This window comes from Nomascus leucogenys, chromosome 22a, assembly GCF_006542625.1.
Source record: "Nomascus leucogenys isolate Asia chromosome 22a, Asia_NLE_v1, whole genome shotgun sequence".
NCBI classification, from domain to species: Eukaryota; Metazoa; Chordata; class Mammalia; order Primates; family Hylobatidae; genus Nomascus; species Nomascus leucogenys.
Window position 1 is genome coordinate 31,288,420 of NC_044402.1, and position 26,601 is coordinate 31,315,020.

At 50.5% G+C, this 26,601-nt stretch overlaps 1 protein-coding gene across 13 annotated transcripts; it reads left to right on the forward strand.

Moving 5' to 3' along the window:
* Positions 1 to 170: 170 nt before the first annotated feature.
* ABCD4 (ATP binding cassette subfamily D member 4) lies at positions 171 to 20,951 on the forward strand. 13 transcript variants are annotated; one of them, XM_030802763.1, is made up of 19 exons: positions 171 to 360; positions 6,082 to 6,200; positions 6,666 to 6,793; positions 8,286 to 8,425; positions 9,890 to 10,006; positions 10,366 to 10,491; positions 11,142 to 11,192; positions 13,081 to 13,175; positions 13,460 to 13,581; positions 13,687 to 13,778; positions 13,953 to 14,042; positions 15,850 to 16,058; positions 16,231 to 16,322; positions 16,830 to 16,866; positions 17,592 to 17,641; positions 18,098 to 18,150; positions 18,469 to 18,545; positions 19,515 to 19,630; positions 19,802 to 20,949. In XM_030802763.1, the coding sequence occupies exons 1-19, from the start codon at positions 323 to 325 to the stop codon at positions 19,868 to 19,870; spliced, it is 1,821 nt and encodes a 606-aa protein (XP_030658623.1). In that variant the 5' UTR covers positions 171 to 322; the 3' UTR covers positions 19,871 to 20,949. The 13 variants fall into 13 exon arrangements, 12 of the variants coding, with proteins under 12 accessions (XP_030658623.1, XP_030658622.1, XP_030658625.1 ...); XM_030802762.1 differs by having other exon boundaries at positions 13,460 to 13,778; positions 19,802 to 20,394; XM_030802768.1 differs by lacking the exon at positions 6,666 to 6,793 and having other exon boundaries at positions 180 to 360; positions 19,802 to 20,394.
* The last annotated feature ends 5,650 nt before the right edge of the window (positions 20,952 to 26,601 follow it).

Here is a 26,601-nt window from a genome sequence, read left to right on the forward strand (position 1 = left end):
TGGCTCCTCTGGGAGAATATGTAAAACATCTATTATACTCAGAATCTAAAATTCTTGCCATAAAGTAGTTACACTCTCGGCTACCTATTGTCAAAAGGGAAGTCTCCCAGAAAATATGGGGGCGCTGTAGCCGCCGGGTCAGCCGAGTCCACTCTCTGGTACTTTTAGAGACGTCGGTCGCTTCCGGGGGAGGCCGCATCTCCCGCACCTTCCTCTCTATCCGCCGCCGTCTCTGTGGTAGCCGAGGCCCCGCCCCTCCTCGGACTCTGACCAGTACTGAACTCGGGGCTGCAAGGCTCCAGAGTCCCTCGGGTCCCAGGTCATGGCGGTCCCGGGGCCCGCGCCCGGAGCTGGCGCCAGGTAAGCAGGGCGGTCGGGGAGGAGGTTTGGGAGCAGGAGTTCCGGGCTGTGGGGAATGGGCTGTCCTGCCCTCCGTGCCTCGTCCGCCGCCCTGGCGCCCACGTCTCTCCCCCGTGACTTGTGAGAGAAAGAGGAACTCTCGAAGGAGCGTCCGCCCTCCCGCCGCTCGAGGCCGCTCCGCACCGGCCGCGGCCCCCTCCGTTCTTGGCCGGACTTGTGCCATCTCCTGCCGTGTGGGACCCTCTCCCTCGCAACTGGCATTTTTTTTGAAAAAAGAACCTCAGGTGCACAAAATTGAGTTGATCCTTCTCAGTTCTTGACACCCTGTGGGCCAATGCGAGGCTCCTTGTTTATCACTTTCTCTCTCCGTTCCTATTCCCAGACCCCTTTCACTCCCCTTTTCAGACAGCCACTCTGGTGTGTTATATAAGTGGCTTTACGGTCCACCTTGTGTGAATTTGTGCATGTGTTCCTTTGAAATCTATATAGTGGTTTCGAATTCTTCGGTATCATATGCTGTGATTTTTCTTTAAACCTTTTTTCTCAACATTCTGTTTTTGAGTCCATCCATGCTAGTCATCTCGTTTTCACTTCTGAATGCTTGCATGGTGGGTGCTATGTGCATAGACTTATTAACACCCCCACAAGCCACACTCTAATGAATATTCTGGCAGTTGTCTCCTTGTGGATATTGGTGCATTTCTCTGGGTATCCTCCCCAGAGTTGGGTCCTGGTCATATCTAATTTTGCTGGATTGTTCTTTGGAATGGTCACACCAGTTTATACTTGCCGACGCGCAATGCATAAAGCTTCCTGTTTCCCAGTATCCGTCCATCGTTCGGTGGTGGTTGGTTTTGTAATGTTTATCAGTCTGGTGGGTGTAAGGTGGTTATCCCATCGTGTACATTTTATTTATTTATTTATTTATTTATTTATTTATGAGACGGAGTTTTGCTCTTGTTCCCCGGGCTGGAGTGCAGTGGCACGATCTTGGCTTACTGCAACCTCCGCCTCTCGGGTTCAAGCGATTCTTCTGCCTCAGCCTCCTGCGTAGCTGGGATTGCAGGCGTGCGCCACCACCATACCCGGCTAATTTTTTGTATTTTTAGTAAAGACGGAGGGTTGACCAGTCTGGTTTCGAACTCCTGACCTCAGGTGATCCACCTGCCTCGGCCTCTCAAAGTGCAGGGATTACAGACATGAGCCACTGCGCCAGGCCTACATTTTCATGTGTTTATTAAACGTGGGTTTTCCCTTTTTTGAATTGCCTATTTATATCCTTTCCCACTTCTCTATGGATTTCCTATGTTCCTGGCTTGCAGAGATTCTTGTAGGCTCTAGATTTTAGATCCTGGTCATGCCCAGTGGCTCACACCTGTCATCCTAGCATTTTGGGAGGCTGAGGTGGATGGACCACTGGAGTCCAGGAGTTCGAGACTAGCCTGGGCAACATGGTGAAACCCCATCTCTACCAAAAATACAAAAATTAGCTGAGCATGTTGACGCACGCCTGTACTCCCAGCCACTAAAGAGGCTGAGGTAGGAGAATCGCTTGAACCCAGGAGGCAGAGGTTGCCCTGAGCTGAGATCGCACCACTGCACTCCATCCTGGGCAACAGAGCAAGACCTTGTCTCAAAAAAAAAAAAAAAAGATTTTAGGCTGGGAGCAGTGGCTCACGCCTGTAATCCCAGCATTTTGGGAGGCCGAGGCAGGCGGATCACCTGAGGTCAGGAGTTGGAGACCAGCCTGACCAATATGATGAAACCTCGTCTCTACTAAAAATACAAAAATTAGCCGGGCGTGGTGGCATGCGCCTGTAATCGCAGCTTTTCAGGAGGCTGAGACAGGAGAATCACTTGAATCGGGGAGGCGGCCGTTGCAGTGACCCAAGATCACGCCGTTGCACTCCAGGCTGGGCAATGAGCAAAACTCCATCTCAAAAAAAAAAGAGATTTTAAGTCCTTGTTGGTTTTGCATTCTGTAGGTACCACCTCCAAGTCTTTTAACTTAATCTATGGCACTGTGTTGAATAAAAACATTTAACTCTAATGAAGTTAAATTCATCAGTTTTCACCTGTATAGGTTTTTAAGATATCTTCATTAATATATTTTTCTACATTTCCTTCTATTAACATAATAGTGTTACTTTTCACATTTAGGTTTTTAACCCATTTGTAGTTATTTATTTATTTATTTATTTTGAGACAGAGTTTCGCTTTTGTTGCCTAGGCTCTTGTTGCAATGGTGCAGTATCGGCTCACTGCAACCTCTGCCTCCCAGGTTCAAGCAATTCTCCTGACTCAGCCTCCCAAGTAGCTGGGATTACAGGCATGTTCCGCCAGGCCCGGCTAATTTTGTATTTTTAGTAGACATGGGGTTTCACCATGTTGGTCAGGCTGGTCTCTACCTCCTGACCTCAGGTGATCCGCCCACCTCGGTCTCCCAAAGTGCTGGGATTACAGGCGTGAGCCACCGCACCGGGGCTTAAGTTTATTTTTGTAAGTGGTTTGAGATAATGACCTAAGATTTTTTCCACTGTTTTCGATTACCACCACGCCTGGCCCAATTAGTAACTAATTAATTAGTTAAAAATTAGAGAAGCTGTATAGCATAGTTAAGAGCGCAGATTCTTGGAGCAGGTTGACTGTCTTCAAGCTCTAAGGCTGCCACTCACCAGGTGGGTCACACAGGACAAGTTACTTAACCCCTTTTTGCCTCCATTCCTCATCCATAATATAGGATATAGTCTCTATTTCCTAGGGTCTTGGCTATTAAATGAATTATACATGTAAGGCCGGGCGCGGTGGCTCACGCTTGTAATCCCAGCACTTTGGGAGGCCGAGGCAGGCGGATCACGAGGTCAGGAGATCGAGACCACGGTGAAACCCCGTCTCTACTAAAAATACAAAAAATTAGCCGGGCGTGGTGGTGGGGGCCTGTAGTCCCAGCTACTCGGAGAGGCTGAGGCAGGAGAATGGCGTGAACCCGGGAGGCGGAGCTTGCAGTGAGCCGAGATTGCGCCACTACACTCCATCCTGGGCGACAGAGCGAGACTCCGTCTCAAAAAAAAAAAAAAAAAAAAAAAAAAAAAAAATTAGCCGGGCGTGGTGGCAGGCGCCTGTAGTCTCAGCTACTCGGAGAGGCTGAGGCAGGAGAATGGCGTGAACCCGGGAGGCGGAGCTTGCAGTGAGCCGAGATTGCGCCACTGCACTCCAGCCTGGGCGACACAGCGAGACTCCGTCTCAAAAAAAAAAAAGAATTATTCATGTAAAACAGAATAGGGCACATAATGCGTGCTTAATAAATGTTGGCAGTTATTAGTATTAATGTGTCCTTTCTTGTGATGTAACCGCTATTGTGTGCCTATGTGAACATAGGTGTTTGTTTTGTGGGTTTTTTTTTTTTTTTTTTTTTTTTTTTTTTTTTGACGGAGTCTCGCTCTGTCACCCAAGCTGGAGTGCAGTGGCGTGATCTCGGCTCACTGCAAACTCCGCCTCCCGGGTTCACGCCATTCTCCTGCCTCAGCCTCCCGAGTAGCTGGGAATACAGGCACCCACCACCACGCCCGGCTAATTTTTTTTGTATTTTTAGTAGAGACGGGGTTTCACCATGTTAGCCAGGATGATCTCGATCTCCTGACCTCATGATCCGCCTGCCTCGCCCTCCCAAAGTGCTGGGATTACAGGTGTGAGCCACCGTGCCAGGCCTGTTTTGTGGGTTTTTTGTGCATGGTGTTTGTAGGTTTTTTTTGTCTGTCCCGTTGGTCTTTTCGTTCATGTATTAATACTATAGTATTATTCTAGCACTGTAATTTGATATGTCTTAATAACCTGATGGTTTGGGTCTCTACCTCCTCCTCTCCTGTTTTTCATAATTGCCCTAAGCTATGGACCTTTTACATTTCCATACAAAGTTCCTCAGAGAAGTCTTGCTTTTGATTGATATTACAGGTATTACAGTGAATTTATAGATTGCTTTTTTTTGTTTTTTTTTTGAGACAGGGTCTTGCTCTGTCACCGAGGCTGGAGTGCAGTGGCAAGATTTCTGTTCACTGCAGCCTTGACTTCCTGGACTCCTGCCTTAGCCCCCTAAGTATCTGGGACTACAGGTGTGTGCCACCATGCCTAGCGAATTCTTGTATTTTTTGTAGAGACAGGGTTTTGCCATGATGCCCAGGCTGGTCTCGAACTCCTGGGCTCAAGTGATCCGCCCCCCTCGGCCTCCTAGAGTACTGGGATTATAGACGTAAGTCACCACCCCCGACCTATAGACTACTTTTGTTAGAACTGAGGTCTTCGGACCGGGTGCAGTGGCTCACGCCTGTAATCCCAGTGCTTTGGGAGTCTGAGGCGGGCAGATCATGAGTTTGAGACCAGCCTGGCCAACATGGTGAAAGCCCGTCTCTACTAAAATTACAAAAAATTAGCCAGGCATGGTGGCAGGCACCTGTAATCTCAGCTACTTGGGAGGCTGAGGCAGGAGAATCGCTTCAACCCGGGAGGCGGAGGTTGCAGTGAGCCGAGACCATGCCACTGCACTCCAGCCTGCGCAACAGAGCGAGACTCTGTCTAAAAAAAAAAAAAAAAAGAACTGAGGTCTTCATAATGTTGGGTCATGCCAACCCTGTCTTTCTAGGTCTTCTTTCATGTCCTAAAATAGAGCTTTTCATTTTTCCTCTAAAACGTCTAATATGTTACTTTCTTTTTTTTTTTTTTTTTTTTTTGGAGACAGAGTCTCACTCTGTCACCCAGGCTGGAGTGCAGTGGCACCATCTGAGCTCACTGCAACCTCTGCCTCACGGGTTCTAGCAATTCTCCTGTCTCAGCCTCCCGAGTAGCTGGGACTACAGATGCACGCTGCCATGCCCGGCTAATTTTTTGTATTTTAGTAGAGATGGGTTTTCACTGTGTTGCCCAGGCTGGTCTCGAACTCCTGAGCTCAGGCAGTCCACCCGTCTCGGCCTCCCAAAGCCCAAAGTGCTAAGATTACAGGCGTGAGACACCACACCTGGCCAGTATGTCCTTTTTAAAAGTTAACTCCTGGATATTTGATAGTTTTTCTGTAGGTTTTTTGCCTTTGTAAATGACATCTTATTTTCTTTATATCTTCTAATTATTGCTGGTATAGAAGAACACTATTGATATTTGTATATCTAATGACATTGGTAAACTCTTTATTTTCAACAGTTTGTCTGTTGATTTGCTTCTTTCCTGTGTAAATGATCACATCATCTGCCAGTAGCAGTTTTGTTTGTTCGTTTTTTGAGATGGAGTCTCGCTCTGTCACCCAGGGTGGAGTGCAGTGGCATGATATCAGCTCACTGCAACTTCTGCCTCCTGAGTTCATGCGATTCTCCTGCCTCAGCCTCCCAAATAGCTGGGATTACAGGTGTGTGCCACCATGCGCAGCTGATTTTGTGTTTTTAGTAGAGATGGGGTTTCACCATGTTGGCCAGGCTGGTCTCGAACTCCTGGCCTCAAGCAATCCTCTTGCCTTGGCGTCCCAAAGTGCTGGGATTACAGGCATGAGCCACCACGCTCGGCCAAAGAATTTCCTTTGTATCCGTGGTCTGTTCCCAGCCTACCATCTTCAGCATTCGGAAACCATTCTTTCTGCATGGCCTGGACCCTCTACAGAACAATGTGGATAAGCTTAATAACTACTCCCTAAGGCTTAATTACTGTCTTGGGCTTTTCTCTGCCTCCCCACCTTCTCTTCAGGCCCAGGTTAGATCTGCAGTTTCTCCAGCGGTTCCTGCAGATACTGAAGGTTTTGTTTCCTTCTTGGTCATCACAGAATACCTTAATGTTCCTGACCCTTTTGTGCCTGACCCTACTGGGTGAGTGAGTGAGCCCAAAGTAGAGGAGGGAGGGGAGCTCTGGTTTGGGGTCCCTTTCCATCTTTTTTTTTTTTTTTTGAGACGGAGTTTCTCTCTTGTTGCCCCAGGCTGGAGTGCAGTGGCAGGATCTCAGCTCACTGCAACCTCTGCCTTCCTGGTTCAAGCGATTCTCCTGCCTCAGCCTCCCGAGTAGCTGGGATTACAAGCACCAGCCACCACGCCTGGCTAATTTTTGTATTTTTTTAGTAGAGATGGGGTTTTGCCATCTTGGCCAGGTTGATCTCGAACTCCTGACCTCGGGTGATGCACCCCCCTCAGCCTCCCAAAGTGCTGGGATTACAGGCGTGAGCCACCATGCCTGGACCCTTTTCATCTCTTCGGAGTGCTGATGAGGCAGGGACTCAGGAAGAAGCCTCCCTTTTTAACCCCTCATCACTGATTTCTTACTCCTCTCCCTCCTTTCAGAGCAATTGGTGATCTACCAGGTTGGCTTGATCCCCAGTCAGTACTATGGGGTCCTGGGAAACAAAGACTTGGAAGGGTTTAAGACTCTGACAATCCTGGCTGTCATGCTCATTGTTCTGAACTCCACGGTAAGATCTTTCCCTCTCTCTTGTGTCTCTCTCCCTCTCCAGTCCAGTGTGAGCGTAATGCCTAGTGGAATTTAGCCTTCAGGAAACAGGAAGCAAGCTGTGGGGGTGTGTTTCCTCCCTTTTCTGGGAACTAAAGGGATAGTTGCCCTTATTAAGCACATTGATCTTGCTATTGGCCCACCTGGGACTGATTCAGCAGATGTTTCCACTCCTGGGCCCAGGCCACAGGTTCTGGTTTAATTCAGCATTTAGCAGAACTGATCATTGCCCCTTTCCTTCCTAGAACTCTTGTTTCCGGCAGCTCATTAAAACTGGGCTCGGCAGCCAGAGCTGCTGCTCCTCCTCTGCGGGACCGAGGCCGTGATTCACCCTGGCACCATGTCACACCTCCCAGCCTTTGAACGGTGCTTTCTTGCAGAATGGCCTCCTCCCCTACCCCTCATTCAGTAGGGGGGCTACCGCCTGCTCACTTTTCATCATCCCTCCGTTGTCACCTCTTTCAAGTCTTCCTCAGCTTTCTCCTTTGTGTCTCCTCCACCAAACTCTACCCTTTTCTGTACTTAACTAATTCCTTGAGTTTACCTCTGCTGTACACTCCTCACACCCTTGTAATTGTTTTCTGGCTAAACCGTGAGCTCATAATGTCCCTAGTGCTTAGCACACAAGTGCTCTGGAAATGGTAAATGATGAGACTCAGGGCTCTGCCAGAACTCAAGCCTAATGCTCTCTGCCAGGCTGTGCCACCTGTTTTCTTGGGGAAGCCAGTTCTCATCGTACCATGGCCACTTTTGATGGGTCTTCGGTCAGTAAGCACCTATGCATACAAATCTCTGTCCCAAGCTTGGGGGATAAAAAGAGTAAGAACATAAATGGAGTCGATAATATGATCTCCAATCTTCAGAAGCTCATCTACTCTCAAAATAAGACAGTGTAGAAAGAGGCCTGAGGGTCTTGCGTCTGTTAAGCCCTTTAATATTTGGTGAAGGAGGCTGGGTACAGTGGCTCATGCCTATAATACCAGCACTTGGGAGGCCAAGGTGGGCAGATCACCCGAGGTCGGGAGTTCAGACCAGCCTGACCAACATGGAGAAACCCCGTCTCTACTAAAAATACAAAATTAGCTGGGCATGGTGGCGCCTGCCTGTAATCCCAGCTACTCGGGAGGCTGAGGCGGGAGAATCGCTTGAAACTGGGAGGTGGAGGTTGTGATGAGCCAAGATCACGCCAATGCACTCCAGCCTGGGCAACAAGAGTAAAACTCCGTCTCAAAAAAAAATTTTTTTTGGTGAAGGAATGAACACGTGAGTGAGTGAGTGAGGAAGGGAAAGTCCCATGACTTGATGACTGAAACAAGAAAAGTGCTGAGTGGACAGAGTAATCAGAGTCAGAGTGGGCTGGGATAGGTCAGCGGAGGCTCTTGCCAGCCTTCAGCTTTGAGTTGAGATTTTCAGGAAGCCATCTCTCCCTTCCCCTTGCTTCCCCCGCTGCACAGCTGAAGAGCTTTGATCAGTTCACCTGCAACCTGCTGTATGTGAGCTGGAGGAAGGACCTCACTGAGCACCTCCACTGCCTCTACTTCCGGGGCCGTGTGTACTACACCCTCAACGTGCTGCGGGATGACATCGATAACCCGTAGGTGCCCCAACTCAGTCCTTTCTACACTCTGTGTGGTCCTTTCCATCTGGCCTAGCCCTGGAGACTCCCGGCGGCAGACCCCATGGAGATCGTCTACAGCTGTTTTCAAATGCTGCTGCCCAGAGTCATGGGGGAAGGTGCCCTGGAGAGGACTCCTGGAGAAGCTGCAGGGCTGTGAATAGGCGGCTAAAAAGTAGAAGCCTGCCAGGTGCAATGGCATGCACCTGTAGTCCCAACAACTCAGGAGGCTGAGGCAGGAGGATCGCTTGAGCCCAGGAGTAGTGCACTGTGAGCAGGCTTGGGAATGGCCACTGTACTCTAGCCTGGGCAACATAGCAGAAACCCCCATCTCTTAAAAAAAAAAAAAAAAAATATCAGGAGCAGCTTCCTTTTGTTGTTTTCATATTTTATATCTTAGTCTTCCAGTAAGGCACCCTCTAAAGAAAATGTCCTTGCTAGAAAAACCAGCTCTTTGATTTTCATCAGTAAGTAATTACCGCTATCCAGGACTCAGTCTAGGATTCAAATCCCCATTCTATCACCACTCAGGTACAGCTCTTAAAGTCACCAAGCCCCAGGTTCCCCTTCTGTAAAATGAGGATAATAATAGTTCCTATCTCAAAGGGTGTAGTGAGGATGAAAAATCATTCATGTAATGCACATGTACAGTGCCTGACACATAGCAAGTGTTCCAGTGTAAGTTAGCTATTGTTATTTTATAGATGAGGAAGCTGAAGCCCAGAGATTGCAAGTGACTTGCCCAAGGTCACGTCACTCATTGAGAATAGGAGTCAGTATGGCCCTAGTGGTGAGATGAGACATACGGGGTCTCCTTCACACCCATCCCCTCACTCACCACTGCCTTCCTAGCAAGCACTTTGTTACTTGGGGTGCCTCTCAGCTCGAGCTGAGCTTTGGTGCAAAGATGCATGGGAGGCTGCTGCTGCTGCCTAACTTCTAGGCCCCTTTCTGATGGCTATGGCTTCCATCTTCCCTCTGCCCCCTGAGTAGCTGGGACTACAGGTGTGCCTCACAACCTGGAGCTTTCACAGCCAGATAACTAAAGGGGCCAGGCTAGGGCTTATGTAAGAGAAATTTGGGAGGATTGAGATAAAGGGGATAGTTTTCTTGATCATCCAAAACAGCTCATCTACCTTCCAGTTTTTCTTTGGCTCTGCTCAGAGCTGGCTCAGGCCCCTGGGTGCTGGACCTTTCAGTTCCCACTTTTTCAGAGGATTAACTGAGGCACTGTAAGATGCAATTCTCTAGAACCCTGTTTAAAGGCGCCGGGATTTAGTTGCCCCTAGGAAACCAGCCTTGTCTGGCTCCCTCTTCCCGTAGGGTCAGTGCTCACAGCACTGTGAGGCAAGGTCAAGAGCAGAGGTGATGTGAAAGTTTCTCGCTCTCTCTACCTTTGGGCCCATCTTCCTGGGTCCAGCTACTCTGTGTCATTGGCTCCAGGGACCAGCGCATCAGCCAGGATGTGGAGCGATTCTGCCGGCAGCTCAGCAGCATGGCCAGCAAGCTGATCATCTCCCCATTCACCCTCATCTACTACACTTACCAGTGCTTCCAAAGGTGAAGCCTCCCTCCTCCCCAGCCTGGTGTTTCCCCAGAGGGCCCTCAGTCAGCCCTCCCAGGTCAAGGTCCAAAAGAAGCTTATTTCCCCTCTCGCCCACCGTACCTTACGGAGTCTTCCCGTCCCACGTGCTCAGGCCCGTGCCCTTCCTTTGGCCCTGTGTTGTTGCAGTGTCACAGGTATCCTGGCTCTGACAGCTCATACCAGATGCCCCCACATAGGAGCAGAGGGCCCATTGGGCCACTCAGATTGGACAGGGGCTACCCGAGAGGGAACAGGAGTCAGGGCTGAGGCATGTGGGGATAGGTGGCACCCCACACCCTCTCCCTTCCTCTCTCCCTCTCTCTCTCTATTTCAGCACAGGCTGGCTCGGGCCTGTGAGCATCTTTGGGTATTTCATCCTGGGGACCGTGGTGAACAAAACTTTGATGGGCCCCATTGTGACGAAGCTGGTGCATCAGGAGAAGCTGGAGGGAGATTTTAGGTGTGTCTCCCTCGCTTGAGGTTTCTGGGCTGGGGCATAATGGTTAAGGAAGGGGATCTGGAGTAAGACTGCCTAAGTTCAAATCCTAGCTGTGCTGGTTACTAGCTGTGTGATCTTGGAGAGGTCTTTAACCTCTCCAAGCTTCAATGTTCTTGTCTCTAAAGTGGAAATGGTACCATTGCCTACTGAGAGGATTAGGAGGATTAATGAAATCATACCTGAGAAGGGCCGAGAACTGTGTCTGGCTGGCCATCACCGTCATTGTCATCTCTTGGCCTTCTCACTGCCCTGGCATAACCGCCCTGTCTTGGATCAGTTGGGCGTGGCAGCCGATGGATCCAGCGCCTACCCTGTGCTTCTTGTCCCCCTCCTTTGGGCCAGGCCCTGGGAGGAGGAGATGCTGAGCAGGAATACCCCTGTCCTCTCTGCAGAAAGCTGAGGGGCAGCCCTGTCTCTGCAGAGCTTCTGCCACACCACCTAGCCCTGGGGTTTTCTACCCCATAACAGTCCAGGAAAGGGTCAGACTGAGGCAGCCACGGTTTTGAGGCAGAGTCGGGCTCCACTTGGGGGGTCTTCGTGATCCAGGACTCCAACAAGAGTGAGGCCAGTACTCCCTGTTGTCAGCACACATTTCCCTTTGGTCCACCCAGGTTCAAGCACATGCAGATTCGGGTGAATGCGGAGCCTGCTGCTTTCTACAGGTGAGTCTGGAGAGGTGGTTCCCCTTCTGTCTTGCCAGAGCTGAGAGTGGAGAAGGAAAGATGAATCCTACAACCCTCCCACCACCACCGAGCTCAGGGGCTGAGTGTTGTCACACTTGGCTGTGACCCTCTCCTTCTACCTCCCCCTGCCCTTGTCTGCCTCATCCTTAGGTCCAGGGATTTGCTTCTGAAGCTGGTGGTTCCTTACTGTGGCCAGCTTTAGTCTTAGTGGCCTAGCGTGGGGCCTGAAATTGTCAAATGAATGAATGCCTCATCCTGTTGCTGGTGACTGTAAGGCATCCCTCTGCCTCTGCTCTTCTGTCTGTTAAGAAGCTTTCTTGCCAGTGCCTGAGGTTCAAGCCTGATCCTTTGTCTCTGTAGTGTGGGATGGAACGGGAGCTTCTCAGAAAACCAGGAGGCCTGCTCCCCACAATGCTGTCTAATGGAGCCAAGCGTCTGGTCTCCTGACGGCAGCAGCAGGAGCAGCAGCGGCATGAAATCCCATCCCTTCCCTCCAGGGCCGGGGCCGGTCCCTGTGCGCTGCCTTATGTGAGGCCTCTGAAATCAGTGTTAGGATTGATAGTGCAGGCGGAGGTTTGCGTTTAAGAAGTGGAAGCTACTCCTTGGCTCACCTGTACTTGGGGTGGATCTGATAGCCCTGGGACCTTTGCTCCCCAGTCTCTGCTGCAGTTTGCAACCTCCACCACTTGAGGGCACCAAGAATACTGGGAATCTGCGCTGGGGTGGGGTTGTGAGGTGGGCAGGGCTGGGTGTGTAAAAAAGTTGCTTTTGGAGGCCAGGCACGGTGGCTCACGCCTGTAATCCCAGCACTTTGGGAGGCCAAGGCGGGTGGATTGCCTGAGGTCAAGCGTTCGAGAGCAGCCCGGCCAACATGGTGAAACCCCGTCTCTACTAAAAATAAAAAAAATCAGCTGGGCGTGGTGGCGGGCACCTGTAATCCCAGCTACTCGAGAGGCTGAGGCAGGAGAATTGCTTGAATCCAGGAGGCGGAGGTTGCAGTAAGCAGAGATCCTGCCATTGCACTCCAGCCTGGGTGACAGAGCAAGACTCCGTCTCAAAAAAAGAAAAGTTGCTTTTGGATTCTGCAACCTCTGCTCATGAGCTCTGGGGAAGACAGGTTAGTTCGTAGAGTTTCAGATGAGTTCTTCTGTGTCCTCTGTGCAAAATCTGAAATCTCGCTCCACCTTTTCTGCTTAGCGAATTTCTTCCCATCCTTGAAACCCCAGATCACCTCCTCTGGAGAGCCTCCCCAGACTCCCTTAATGGCTAAGCCTATTTGCTGCCATGGCCCTGAGGGCACACTTAGTACTCCTGATTCCAGGTGAAGAATGCAGTATGCCTGCCTGCCCTCTGGACTGAGAGCTCCTCAAAGACAGAGATAATTTTCTCATCTCTTTATTGCACTAGCTAACTAGTGCAGAGCCTGGTACACCTAGTGACGGCTCTGTGTATGTTTATTTAACAATAGTTTTTATTTGTTGAGGGCTCCTTATGTGCTTGGCACTTTATATTTAGAAACTTTTAATTCTCACTCTGACCTATTACATAGGTATTATTGGCTCCATTTTATAGATGAAAAAACTAAGGCTTGGAGGCTTAAGTAGCCTGCCTGTGTCACCTAGCTAGTAACTGGCCAGAGCCAGGATTTGAACTAGGTCTGCCCAACTCTGGAGTTTATGTTCTTCACACAGACGATACCATAAGGCATGACTGAAGCCGTGAATGGGTGCTAGCAGTAGACAGAGCCTGAGACCAAGATCATTTGGATGGCCTTGGTTTCTAAAGGAGGGTGTGATATGGGACAGGGGGCCCCCCAACCTGGCTGAACCTCTCCAGCCCTGTGGACATCCCAGCCTTTCCTTGTCAGAGCTGGGCATGTGGAGCACATGAGGACAGACCGCAGGCTGCAGAGACTCCTTCAGACCCAGAGGGAGCTGATGTCCAAGGAGCTCTGGCTGTACAGTAGGCGAGGGGGCCCAGGGAAGTGGGAACCGTGGGGTTGGACTGGTCTGCTTCCCTTCCCACACCTCTCTACCTCCTGTCTGCAAGGATAAATGTGCCGTGATGAAGGAATTAACCGGGGGCCGGTGGGGGGAGCTGTTGCCTTTCTGTGAGTGTCCTTAGGAGAATGAGGATCCAGGGAGGCCACGTGGCCCTACTTGGCATCCTGCTCCCCGTCTTAGGGTTGTGTCCCCTGCAGGGCACGTGGATGGTTCCTGGGTGTCTCATGCATCTGTCTTCTACAGTTGGCATCAACACCTTTGACTATCTGGGCAGCATCCTGAGTTACGTTGTCATCGCAATCCCCATTTTCAGCGGGGTCTATGGAGACCTGAGTCCCGCAGAGCTTAGCACCCTGGTCAGCAAGGTGAGACTCCCTCTTGGTGACACCTCATGCTGTCCCTCTCTGTCCTTGGCCCAGTGTCTGTGGGCTGGAGTCAGGACCCGCTTGACCTCTGCCCATCCTGTACAGAATGCCTTTGTGTGCATCTACCTCATCAGCTGCTTCACCCAGCTCATCGACCTGTCCACAACGCTCTCGGATGTGGCTGGCTACACGCACAGGTGAGGCCATGTCCCAGCCCTCTGGCTCCTGAGCAAAGTGTGTGCTGCCGGAAGAAGTGGCTGAGTGAAAAAAGGAACAGAGACATACCATGTACTCGTGGGTGTGAGATAGGAAAAGGAATTTACCTTCACCTGGCCCCCAGACCCTGCCTCAGATTTTCTTTTCTTGCTCAGAATTGGGCAGCTTCGGGAGACGCTGCTGGACATGTCCCTGAAGTCGCAGGACTGCGAGATGCTGGGCGAGAGCGAGTGGGGCTTGGACACGTGAGTAGTGGGCTGGCAGAGCAGTAGTTGAGGCTGCAGGCTCTGGCATCACCTGGCTTGGGTTACCCTGGAGCCCTGCCCTTTCCCAGCTTGGCAGCAGAGTTGTGAGGAGTAAATGGAAATGGAATGCCAGGCACATGTAAGTTCACAGTCGATGTTTTGCTCTTCCGGCATCTGTTGTGTTAATTTACACCATTCCCCCAGCCAATGGAAGCAAAGTACACACACCTTCTGCCTGAGATAACAGCAATCTGCAGTGTCCTTCCCTTCCTGTGCTTCCTCCTCCCGCTCATTCCTCTCCCTGCCCCTTTCCTTGGGGCATGTCTGTCTTTGTTACCCCACTTCACTCGGCCCCAGAGATGTCTGTATTCGTGTGTCTGCGTGGATCTATAATGTTTCTGTGCATTCAAGATTTGTTTGATCTCCACACTTTCCTTGGGCAGATTACCTAACTGTTCTGTCTGTTTCTTCATGTCTGAAAAGGAGGTCATAATGAACTTCCTTCCCTTGTTGTAAGGATTGGATATCATCATCCATGGAAAGTGCTTGGACAGTGGCCACATCATAAGCTTTCAAAAATCAGTCTGAATTCCAGGGCCTACACTCAACTTGCTTTTCTTAGGAGCTAATGCCTTAACTGTTGCTTCTGTTCCAAATGAAAGCTTCATGCAACCATGAGTCCAGAGGCTAGGCATGAAAGGAGGGTCGGTAGGAAACTGGAATTGCTGTTCTGTGGGGAGCCAGGCATCCATGCAGAGCCAGAAACTCCAGAACCATTTAGCTTTACCCACTCCCATTCTTATTAGTACTGTGGTCACACTGACGCTATGAAGACCCACCAGCATTAGAATTAGTTGAATACTACTCTGTGACCTGGGCAGTTACTTAGCCACCTGACTCTTAGTGTCCTCGTCTGTGATGATATTCGAGATTCATGGGCATTAGACTGAGTAAGATCAGTCCCATAAGGGGCTGTGTCCAGCCAGGCACAGAGTAGAAGTTCCATCCCTACCCCTGTATTAATGTGCTCAGGCTGCCATGACAAAAGACCACAAGCCGGGTGGCTTAAACAATAGAAATTAATTTTCTCACAATTCCGGATGCTTATGGTCCACGATCGAGTTGTCAGCAGAATTGGTTTCTTCTGAGGCCACTCCTTGGCTTGTAGATGGCCACCTTGTTGCTGTGTCCTCACGTGGCCTTTCCTCTGTATGTGCGTGCCCCTGCCACTTCTATCTTAAAAGGACACCGGTCATATTGGATTAGGGTCCCACCCCAGCAACTTCATGTTAACATCATCTCTTTAAAGACCCTGCCTCCGGCCAGGCACGGAAACTCACGTCTATAATCCCACCACTTTGGAAGGCTGAGGTGGGCAGATCACCTGAGGTCACAAGTTCGAGACCAGACTGGCCAACATAGCGAAACCCTGTCTCTACTAAAAATATGGGCGCGGTGGTGGGCACCTGTAATCCAGCTACTCAGGAGGCTGGGACAGGAAAATCCCTTGAACCCAGGAGGTGGAGGTTGCAGTGAGCTGAGATCGCACCACTGCACTGAAGCCTGGGTGACAAGAGCGAGACTTTCTCTCGAAAAAAAAAAAAAAAAAAAAAAAAAAAAATGACCCTGCCTCCAAATGCAGTTACATTCTGAGTCACTGGGGGGCTTGGACTTCAGCATGTGATTTTGGGAGGCTGCAAGTCAGCCCATAACAATCCACAGGTGGTGGCTCCCGGGAGAAGTGCCTCCCCCACAGCAACACTGACCCTGCCCGTCTTCCTCACGCCCCCTCTCTTCTCTGACACAGAGCCCCAGGGTGGCCAGTGGCAGAACCAGCAGACACAGCATTTCTCCTTGAGCGGGTCTCCATCTCTGCCCCTTCCTCTGACAAACCCCTAATCAAGGATCTGAGCCTAAAGATCTCCGAGGGACAGAGCCTGCTCATCACAGGCAACACGGGCACTGGCAAGACCTCCTTGCTTCGGGTTCTGGGCGGCCTCTGGACGAGTACACGGGGTGAGAGCCAGGCCCTCCCTGCCTCTGACCCAGCCTGGGCCCTAGGGGTGGGGTGAAGGCGGGGACAGTGTGGCAGAATCCATTCTTTTCTGTTGGGGAACAAGGAAGAGAGGAGACAGGCAATTGCCTCTTCTGGGAGATCTCACAATGGAGATTTCTGTGGGCTCTGCAGGCTCAGTGCAGATGCTGACGGACTTTGGGCCCCATGGGGTGCTATTCCTGCCACAAAAGCCATTCTTCACTGACGGGACCCTTCGGGAGCAGGTCAGCCTAGTTCAGGGGGCCCACTCATCCCTCCTCACCCCCGCCCACCCACAGCTGGGACCTCTGGCACTGTGACAAGTCTCAGGCCCTAGAGTCAGGGCAAAAGGTGAGGTAGTGAAGTGGCCCAGGCCTGGGAACTGCTGGCTTTAAGAACCTTCTATTCACATCCATGGACTGGGCCCACTACTCAGAGCAGCTCCTGAGGCAGGTAAATGGGTCAAGGACTCACACCAAATATCACACGCATATGTCAAACACCCGAGGTCGGATTATGGGGCCCCTGCCCTCAGGAGGCTGTCAGACTCTTCCCGCTAAACACACTTCTGAAGGTTGTAGGGACCTTGCCCCACTGTCTGTGGGCCAGAGCCTGTCCCATCTGACCTGGGCCAGGTGTTCCCACCTCTCCTTGGGAGGTTCCAGTGGGTTCTGGAGGGAGGGTGGGCTGTGTGCAGCTCCATCTTTTGCTCGCCCTCCGCCTAGGCTGGTGTGGTTTTTTTCTTTTCTCAGGTGATATATCCCCTGAAGGAGGTCTACCCCGACTCAGGTGAGCTGGTCCTCCTTAGGTCATGTCCTCTCCTTCTGTCGCGGTTGTCCCTGCTGTACCTGACTGTGGCCTCACCTGTGCCCTTTGGGCGAGGCTCTAGCTAGGCCGCTGATTCAAGGAAGAGGAGCTCCTCTCCTCTTCCTTTGACTGTTTTGGGGTCTGCACCCAGATCTCACCTCATTCTGTCTTTCTGTCCTTAAGGAGAGACGCCCACTGGGACAAGGAAAGTGATGCCTTCCTTCACCCACCCCTTCCCTTATCAAGGGCTGCAACCTGTGGTTTCAAAGCCTTCGCCCAGCATTCTGGGGCCCCCACCCCTGCCATCATCCATGGTGTGCCCTGTCTATTCTTTTTTTTTTTTTTTTTTTTTTTTTTTTTTGAGATGGAGTTTCACTCTGTCATCCAGACTGGAGTGCAGTGTTGTGATCTCGGCTCACTGCAACCTCCACCTCCTGGGTTCAAGCAATTCCCCTGCCTCAGCGTCTTAAGTAGCTGGGACTACAGGTGCATGCCACCACACCTGCCTAATTTTTGTATATTTAGTAGGGACAGAGTTTCACCGTGTTGGCCAGGGTGGTCTCCATCTCCTGACCTTGTGATCCACCCGCCTCGGTCTCCCAAAATGCTGGGATTACAGGCGTGAGCCACTGTGCCCAGCTTTGCCCTGTCTATTTTGACCAGCCAGGAGGCTCTGGCTTTTTGCAGAAGGCTTCTCTGTTGTGCAGGTTCTGCTGATGATGAGAGGATCTTGAGGTTCTTGGAATTGGCAGGCCTGGTAAGTGGGGGCAGGGACCCTCAGGACCTGAGCCCACCTGGGAGCACCAGCTACAGGTAGGCAGGTGCTGGCCCTGCTGTGCCTTGGCCCAGGACTGGAAGTCTGAACCTGGGGTGGAGAATGGGAGTATCAGTTGACAGTGTGTGCTGTTGGCCAGGTTTAGGCATGAAGAGGGTAGTGCTCTCATTGCAGAATTTTAAAACAAGAATAGGATTGACGAAGGCAGTTTGCTTTTTACTGTCACCATGCTGCAGCAAGTCTAAACAGTGTCATTGGTAGAATATTCCTCTCTGCCTGGGGCAGACTGTCCCACAGCCCTCCACCTTGGTATGCCACTGGGGCATATATTTGTCTTAGAGGTGTGTGTGTGTGCTGGGGAGTGAGGGAGGTTCCCCATGATGGCAGGTAGCAGGGCTGGCCATTTCATGGACATCGTGCCCTCTGGGTCTGTTACAGTCCAACTTGGTGGCAAGGACAGAGGGTCTGGACCAGCAGGTGGACTGGAACTGGTAAGAAAAGAGCTTGGGTGCTCCAGAGATAGCTCCACCATAAAGACAGTGGGTTTCAGGGTCCCTGTCAAGGAATGGAACGGCTCCTGACCCCAAAGTCCAGATGTTTGGCTGGTCAATTGGGTGCAAGTTTATGCCCTTGGGAACAGTTTTGCCTCACTCTGTGAGGGCTGTAGGCCTATGGTCGGAAGGCAAGGGGCTTCTGTCTCCTGGGCCTCACCTCTGTGCAGAGAAACCTCTTCCTACCCAGACCATTCTAGGTGAAAGCCAAGCTATATCCTTCCTCTTCTAGCCATCCTCTCTCCTCCCTTTCCTCAGGTATGATGTTCTGTCCCCGGGAGAGATGCAACGGCTCTCCTTTGCCCGACTCTTCTACCTGCAGCCGAAGTACGCAGGTGAGGTCTGCCTTGTGGCTGCACATGCCATGCGCTGTCTGCACTCACAGGTGTAGCAGCATGTGTTCACAGGCACCCAGGCACACCTGTGCTTGGCTGGGCTTCTCCGCATTCCCTGCTGGAGAGGACAGCAGGCCCTGCCCATGTAAACAGTGCTTGGCATCTTCAGAGTAACACTGAATATGCTGTACTGCCAGCTCATAAGCTTTCTTTTCTTCTCTTTTCTTTTTTTTTTTTTTTTTTTTGAGACAGTCTCACTCTGTCACCCAGGCTGGAGTACAGGGGCACAGTCGTGGCTCAATGCAGCCTGGAACTCCCAGGCTTAAGTGATCCTCCCACCTCAGCCTCCTGAGTAGCTGGGACTACAGGCATGTGCCACCACACCCTGCTAATTTTTTTTATTTTTGTAGAGATGGGGTCATGCTTTGTTGCCCAGGCTGGTGTGGAGCTCGTGTGCTCAGGCCATCCTCCCACGTTGGCCTCCAAAAGTGCTGGGCTTACAGGCATGAACCACTATGCCCAGCTCATAAGCTTTTTGCCTGGCAGCAGCTGGAGCCAGGAGCCAACCTTGAAGGATTGTAATTTTATGCTCCTCTGGCTTCACCATCAAATGAATGGGCACCCATCCTCCTCTCCCGCCAAGCCGTGCCTGGGGGATGGGTGTGGACTTTTCCAAAGACTGACGTTCTTGCGGGGGACTGGGATTCCCTGGATTGAGTAGTCCCAGGGAGTGGCTGGTGCTTTTCTGTAGAAGCTGAGAGATTTCATGCAGCTGCTCACAGGCGATTCCTTCAGAGAGTCTGGCCCTCTGCTCCTCTGGCCCATCCTTCTCCCTGAGGCAGAGCTTCTGGAAGCCAGAGCAGCTTTCAGCCTCCCCTGGGTCCCAGCTGGGATTGAGTATGGGTGGGAGGAGAAGCAGCGGCAGCAGAGGGCAGGGCTTTGATCTCTTCCTCTGTGCTCTGCCCTCAGTGCTTGATGAAGCCACCAGTGCCCTGACAGAGGAGGTGGAGAGCGAGCTCTATCGCATCGGCCAGCAGCTGGGGATGACGTTCATCAGTGTGGGACATCGGCAGAGCCTTGAGAAGGTACCCGTGCTCACAAGGATGGTCTAAGGAGGAGAAAGAACCCAAAGGCTGAGCCCGGCCAGGGCCAGAGGCCCCTCAAAACGGGGAGTAGCAGTAGCAGAGAAAACCGAGTGGCCTCCTGTGCCGGCGGCTAGGGCAGCCTGATCTCCGTGTGGTGGTGGTCTCTTGTAGTTTCATTCCTTGGTTCTGAAACTCTGTGGAGGAGGAAGATGGGAGCTGATGAGAATCAAAGTGGAATGAAGCTCCGGCTTTTGGAAGGAGAGCCACACTCTGGCAGGTCGGCAGCCCTCAGGAGAGATCAGGAGGACTGACGGCGAAGATCGAGCTCAGGTTCGCCACATGGGTCCTGTGCGGGAGCCACATAGGTCCTGTGCGGGAGCCACATAGGTCCTGTGCAGGAGCCCTGGCAGTGGTGGACTGAGCCCAGGTCTAGGTTTCTGTGGGGGACACTGAGTCTCCCAGTGTTCAGTCTCCCAGGACTCTGCTGCCTCAGCCAGAGCCTCCATATGCTTGAAGTGCTGATTACCTACAAATGATTTCAGATCATGTTTGCTAAAGAGAAATCTGGAAGTGTGAGATCTGTAAGAAATGAAAGGTCAGGGTGGAAAGAGATCTCTTGGAGTCAAGAGATCTGGAAATCTTTTAATCAGTTAAATTGTACAGCAATAGATTTTTAACTTTAACTGACCATTTAAGTTTTTTTTGTAAGTTTTTTACAAAGAAAAGTTAAACATTAAAAAGAATTACAGCTGTCTTCTCTGTCATGGAATGATCTTTTTTATTGAATCTCCAGATTTGTATTTGAGAGCTTGGTGGGAAGGGAAGCACGCTTTGCTGTTCTGGAATCTTCTGCCTAGGGTTTTTCACTTCTCCCCACATCTCCCTTTCCACTCGTCAGTGTTGTGTAGTTGGAACCTGAACCACTAACCTCTAGGGGACTTTGGTCTGTCCTATCTTAATCCAAATGAAAGTAAATCCCTTTCCCCTTAGCCAAAATAAGGTTGGTTTTAAAAAAAAAAAAAAAAAAGTCTGTATTAGGGAACAACAACAACAAATTAAACAGACAAAACCCAGAAAGCACAAAGCATGAGGTGGCGTTACTGTGCCCAAAGTCCTCACTCAGACCAGTGCCCCTCCAGTTCAGTTGTCTATGTATTACCTTCCTCACCTTCATAATTTTTGCCAGGCTTCTGTACTTCTAGTACTTGAGTTACTTGATATTTTTAAAAACAAACTCACCTTTTAAGTTCAAATGGATTTTTAAATGCAATTTTACACTTAACATAAATGGAAAGTAACTAAGAATAAATACAAGAAAAACCACCACAAACAGTGTTATTAAATTACGGCTAGATGCTATTGCCTGCATAGACTCTGGGCCTGAGGCTTGTTCTTTTTGTAAAACAGGGAGGTGAGGAGTTAGATGGACTGGCGCTCAACTGAGATTTTTCTCCTTAATAAAATTAGAAAGATGGAGTGAGAATTGTATTTTCTCACTGTAAAATGTAAGATTATTTAACGCCTTCTTGGTACCACTTAAAAATGACTTACTCTATCCTTACTGACTTCTTCAACTCCTAAGCCTTTTTCACAGGTGCTGCTGCTGCCGCCAAGTTATTTTGTTTATTTTTATTTTTTATTTACTTATTTATTTTTGAGACAGTGTCTCACACCTCACTCTGTAGCCCAGGCTGTAGTCTAGTGGCACAATCACAGCTTATTGCAGCCTTGACTTCCCGGGCTCAAGTGATCCTCCCACCACAGCCTCCCAAATAGCTGGGACCACAGGCAGGAGCTCCTATGCCCAGCATCCAGATTATTTTGGAGACCAATTCATTCCTATCCCAGGGTCTTTGCATTTGCTGCTTCCTCTGCCTCTAACTAGTTCCCAGTGCTGTTCTGTTCTTAACACTCAGCCTTCTCCCTCACAGAAACTGTCCAAGAAAGCTACTCCTAGGGGCACACTCTGCACCTGTATCCCTCCCTCATGTCAGAGATAGCTAAGAGACTACTCTTAGATGAGTTGATATAAACGTGCATGGAGGAAAATCAGGTCTTGTGTCCTTCATAGTACATTGTGGACAAAATGTTTGTTTTAAATGCATCATACATCAGCCAGGCAAATAGTTTCCCAAACTTAAGACCCATTTTGGCCACCCAGGAATCTACAGTGACCCATGTGGATGAGACATAAAGATAGCCATAAGTTTCCCATCACTCTTCTGGAGGGTCCTGGGCTGCAGGACAGGCAGAAAAGCCATCTTTTGTCATCTCTATCCACTGTCGGCTTACCATGTCAATGTGTGTCTAGTAAAGGCACCTCAAACCCAACATGTCCCAAACTGAACTTAAGAGCTTTCCCTGGCCGGGCATAGTGGCTCATGCCTGTAATCCCAGCACTTTGGGAGGCCGAGGTGGGTGGATTGCAAGGTCAGGAGATGGAAACCATCCTGGCCAACATGGTGAAACCCCGTCTCTACTAAAAATAAAAAAATTAGCTGCGTGTGGTGGCACATACCTGTAATCCCAGCTACTGGGGAGGCTGAGGCTGGATAATCGCTTGAACCCGGGAGGTGGGGGTTGCAGTGAGCCGAGATCGCGCCACTGCACTCCAGCCTGGTGCCAGAGCAAGACTTTGTCTCAAAAAAAAGCTTTCCCCACTCACACCTGTAATTCCAGCACTTTGGGAGGCCGAGGCCAGCAGATCACAAGGTCAGGAGTTCAAGACCAGCCTGGCCAATATGGTAAAACCCCATCTCTACTAAAAATACAAATACAAAAGTTAGCTGGGTGTGGTGGCAGGCACCGGTAGTCCCAGCTACTTGGGAGGCTGAGGCAGGAGAAACACTTGAACCCAGGAGGCGGAGGTTGCAGTGAGCAGAGATTGTGCCATGGCACTCCAGCCTGGGCAACAGAGCAAGACTCCATCTCAAAAAAAAAAAAAAAAAAAGGCCAGGCGCGGTGGCTCAAGCCTGTAATCCCAGCACTTTGGGAGGCCGAGGCGGGCGGATCACGAGGTCAGGAGATCGAGACCATCCTGGCTAACACAGTGAAACCCCGTCTCTACTAAAAATACAAAAAATTAGCCGGGTGTGTTGGCGGGCGCCTGTAGTCCCAGCTACTCGGGAGGCTGAGGCAGGAGAATGGCGTGAACCCGGGAGGCAGAGCTTGCAGTGAGCCGAGATCGTGCCACTGCACTCCAGCCTGGGGCACAGAGCAAGGCTCCGTCTCAAAAAAAAAAGCTCTCCCCAGAGCCTTTTCTAGCATCTCCTCTGATGGCAAGTGGCGTTATTCACTGTCCATCTAGCACATCACCAGGTGCTGTCGATCTGACCCCGTAAGTAAATCTTCCAGCCATTCACTTCTCTCACCTGCTTGAATCCTAGCTAGAAGCAGCTCAGAGGGAGCCAGAAAAATGAGCAAAACCACAAGGAGAATCAAGGAACAGGAGCCTGGACGGCAGCTGGACTCTGAAAAAAAGAAATAGCAGGAGGCAGCCTGAGCCTGCCACGTAGGGAATGTCAGTAACCAGTGGCACGGCATTCTCTGGGCTATGGGGCAGCTCTTGAAAGTGAGGACACTTTGGTTTGCCGCATAGCAACCATGTCTGAGGCACCATTCTCAGTTCCAGGGTTACAGTGGGGAGCAAGATGGACCTGGCACCTCTGCTGGAGCTCGCGTGTTCCATGTGGCACATGGTGGGTCTGAAGACAGAAAGCAGCAGGAAAAACAAGTGGAAAACATTTACAAAATTGTATGTCTGTTATGATACTGTAGCAGGTCTTCTTGAGCTGCCTCTAGAAGTCGAGCATTCTAGCATTCCCCAAAACACCAAGTCAAATATGAAACCATGGAAGACTATTACAGAATGTTACCAGATGGTTCATGAGTGTGTAGGGAGTCCTATTTCCTGCTGCAAGGCAAACCATCTTTGTTTTTTGTGGGTTTTTTTTTGAGACGGAGTTCACTCTTGTCCAGACTGAAGTGCAATGGCGCAATCTCGGTTCACCGCAACCTCTGCCTCCCAGGTTCAAGCGATTCTCCAGCCTCAGCCTCCTTAGGAGCTGGGATTACAGGCATGTGCCGCCATGCCCAGCTAATTTTTTTTTTTTTTTTTTTTTTTTTTTTTTTTTTTTTTTGAGACGGAGTTGCTCTGTCTCACAGGCTGTAGTGCACTGGCGCAATCTCAGCTCACTGCAAGCTCTGCCTCCCAGGTTCACGCCATTCTCCTGCCTCAGCCTCCCAAGTAGCTGGGACTACAGGCGTCCACCACCACGCCTGGCTAATTTTTTGTATTTTTAGTAGAGATGGGGTTTCACTGTGTTAGCCAGGATGGTCTCGATCTCCTGACCTCATGATTCGCCTGCCTCAGCCTCCCAAAGTGCTGGAATTACAGGCATGAGCCACCACGCCTGGTTGTATTTTTTTTTTTTTAGTAGAGACAGGGTTTCACCATGTTGGCCAGGCTGGTCTCGAACTCCTGAACTCAGGTGATCCACCTGCCTCAGCCTCCCAAAGTGCTGGGATTACAGGCCTGAGCCACTGCGCCTGGCCTGCAAACCATCTTTAACATCCCCATTATCTTTCCCTTGATTTCACTTCTTAGGCAGCGGCCTGTGTCTTCTCTCCTTCTCCTGCATCTCCCCTGCAATCCCTTTAACTCCTCCGAAAGGATTGGGTACTGGAGGGGACAACTTGGATTCCGGGATAGATTATCTCAGGAAAGACCAGGGAGGATGGAAGTGATCTTAGCTTTTGAACAAAAATTCATGAATGCAACATCTATGGGGCAGGCACTGCAAACAGAAGTCCTCATAAACAGCTGCCACACCTCCCCCACATCCAGCATTTTGCAGACATTTTTTCACTTATGTATAAGTGTATGTATGAGTGATGGGGTCTTTCTCTGTTGTCAGGCTGGAGTGTAGTAGCACAATCATAGCTCACTGCAGCCTCGACTTCTGGGCTGAAGCAATTCTCCTGCCTCAGCCTCCTAAGTAGCTGGAACTATAGGTGTGCACTAGCACGCCTTTTTTTCTTTGTGGAGATGGGGTTTCACCATGTTGCCCAGGCTGGTCTTGAACTCCTGGGCTCAAGCAGTCCTCTTGCCTCAGCCTCCCAAAGTGCTGGGATTATAGGCGTGAGCCACAGTGCCCGGCCTTTTTTTTTTCTTTGTAGAGATGGGGGTCTCACCATGTTGCTCAAGCTGGTCTTGAACTCCTGGGCTCAAGCAGTCCTTTTGCCTCGGCCTCCCAAAGTGCTGGGATTACATGCGTGAACCACTGTGCCCTGCCCATTTTTTCATGTAATTGTCACCACAGACCTAGCAGCAAGGAAGGTTGCAGGGCTTGGGCTATCACTGATGGGGCTGCCAGAGGTAGGGTCCTCGAGTCCTTGCAAAACAAAATGCCTGGGGGTTCTGCTGGGTGTGGAAGAAAGACAGGGACTGAGGAAAGTGAGCTGGTAACCTGGCCACACGGACCAGGCCAGTTGAGAAGGAAGCAGGGTGGGAAAGGCTCTGGGCAGAGGAAGGAGGGAGGGAGATGCTTCTCTTGGGCAGAGGATAAGGAGCCCCCAAGAGACTCGGGCTGGTCACTCTGGTCATTTTGAGGGTGGCAGAGACTGGCAGGTCACAAATAAACCTCTGTTCCTGCCATAGGCCAGAGAGAGCTGTGCTCTGTGTTCTGTGTCCGCAACAGAGCTGAGCTTGTCAGTTCCAGGAAGCCGGAGAAACACAATGCCAGTTAGTCTCTGTAAATGCTGCCTTTCTGGAAGCACTGTCCTGTTGGTGCCAGGAGCTCCTGGCTGATGCTGTACTTGGATTTTGGGACAATGAGTGTTCCTGAGCTAATCCCTGAGACAGAGAGGACCCTGTGGAGGCACATGTAATTGTTGGGACAGCCTGCCCTTGGAGAACAAGTCAACTGAGAGGGGGCCAGTACCCTTGTGGGAAGCTGCAGCAATGCCCTCCTAGGGGGTGGGGAGAAGCTTAGCTAGACCCTGGCCCTGGGCATCAAGCAGGAGGACATGGGCTAGGGAACATTGACTTTGAGCCTCCAAGCAGGGTGAGGCTGGCCAGGGTGGGCCAGTGGATTTCTTCATCTGTAGGTAGGAAAGAGTCTTGAAGGTTGGAAGCCTCAGGGAAGGCTCAAGTTCAGAGTAGGACAGAGGGGTTCATTTGTTTTTAGCTCCTCGCATTCAAGGAAATCTCTGAAGGCGCTAGCTGAACAGAGACCACACATGACAAGGATTACTGACTTTGCAAAAATAGTTTGGTGAAGTCACCAAACAAAGAGGCAACTACAGCCTTCAGCAATTAAAAACAGTAAACTGGGGAAGGAGGAGAAACTGATTTCTAGGGTTGCCATATTATATAATATTCCAATGTCTAGTTTTCTTTTTTTTTTCTTTTTTCTTTTTATTTTTGAGACGGAGTCTTGCTCTGTCGCCCAGGCTGGAGTGCAGTGGCGCGATCTCGGCTCAGCGCAAACTCTGCCTCCAGATTCAAGCAATTCTGCTGCCTCAGCCTCCTGAGTAGCTGGGATTACAGGCGCATACCACCACGCCCAGCTAATTTTTGTATTTTCAGTAGCTGGGATTACAGGCGCATACCACCACACCCAGCTAATTTTTGTATTTTCAGTAGCTGGGATTACAGGTGCATACCACCACGCCCAGCTAATTTTTTGTATTTTCAGTAGAGATGGGGTTTCACCATGTTGCCCAGGCTGGTCTTGAACCCCTGATGTCAGGTGATCCACCCACCTCGGCCTCCCAAAGTGCTGGGATTACAGGTGTGAGCCACCACGCCTGGCCTTCAAATGTCTAGTTTTCAATAACAAGTGGAACCTCACAGATTATACAAAGAAATAAGAAATGATGGTCCATTCAAGAGGAAAAAAGTTGACAAAACCTGTCTCTAAGGAAGCCTAGATATTTAAATATGTTCAAAGAGCTCAAGGAAAGCACAG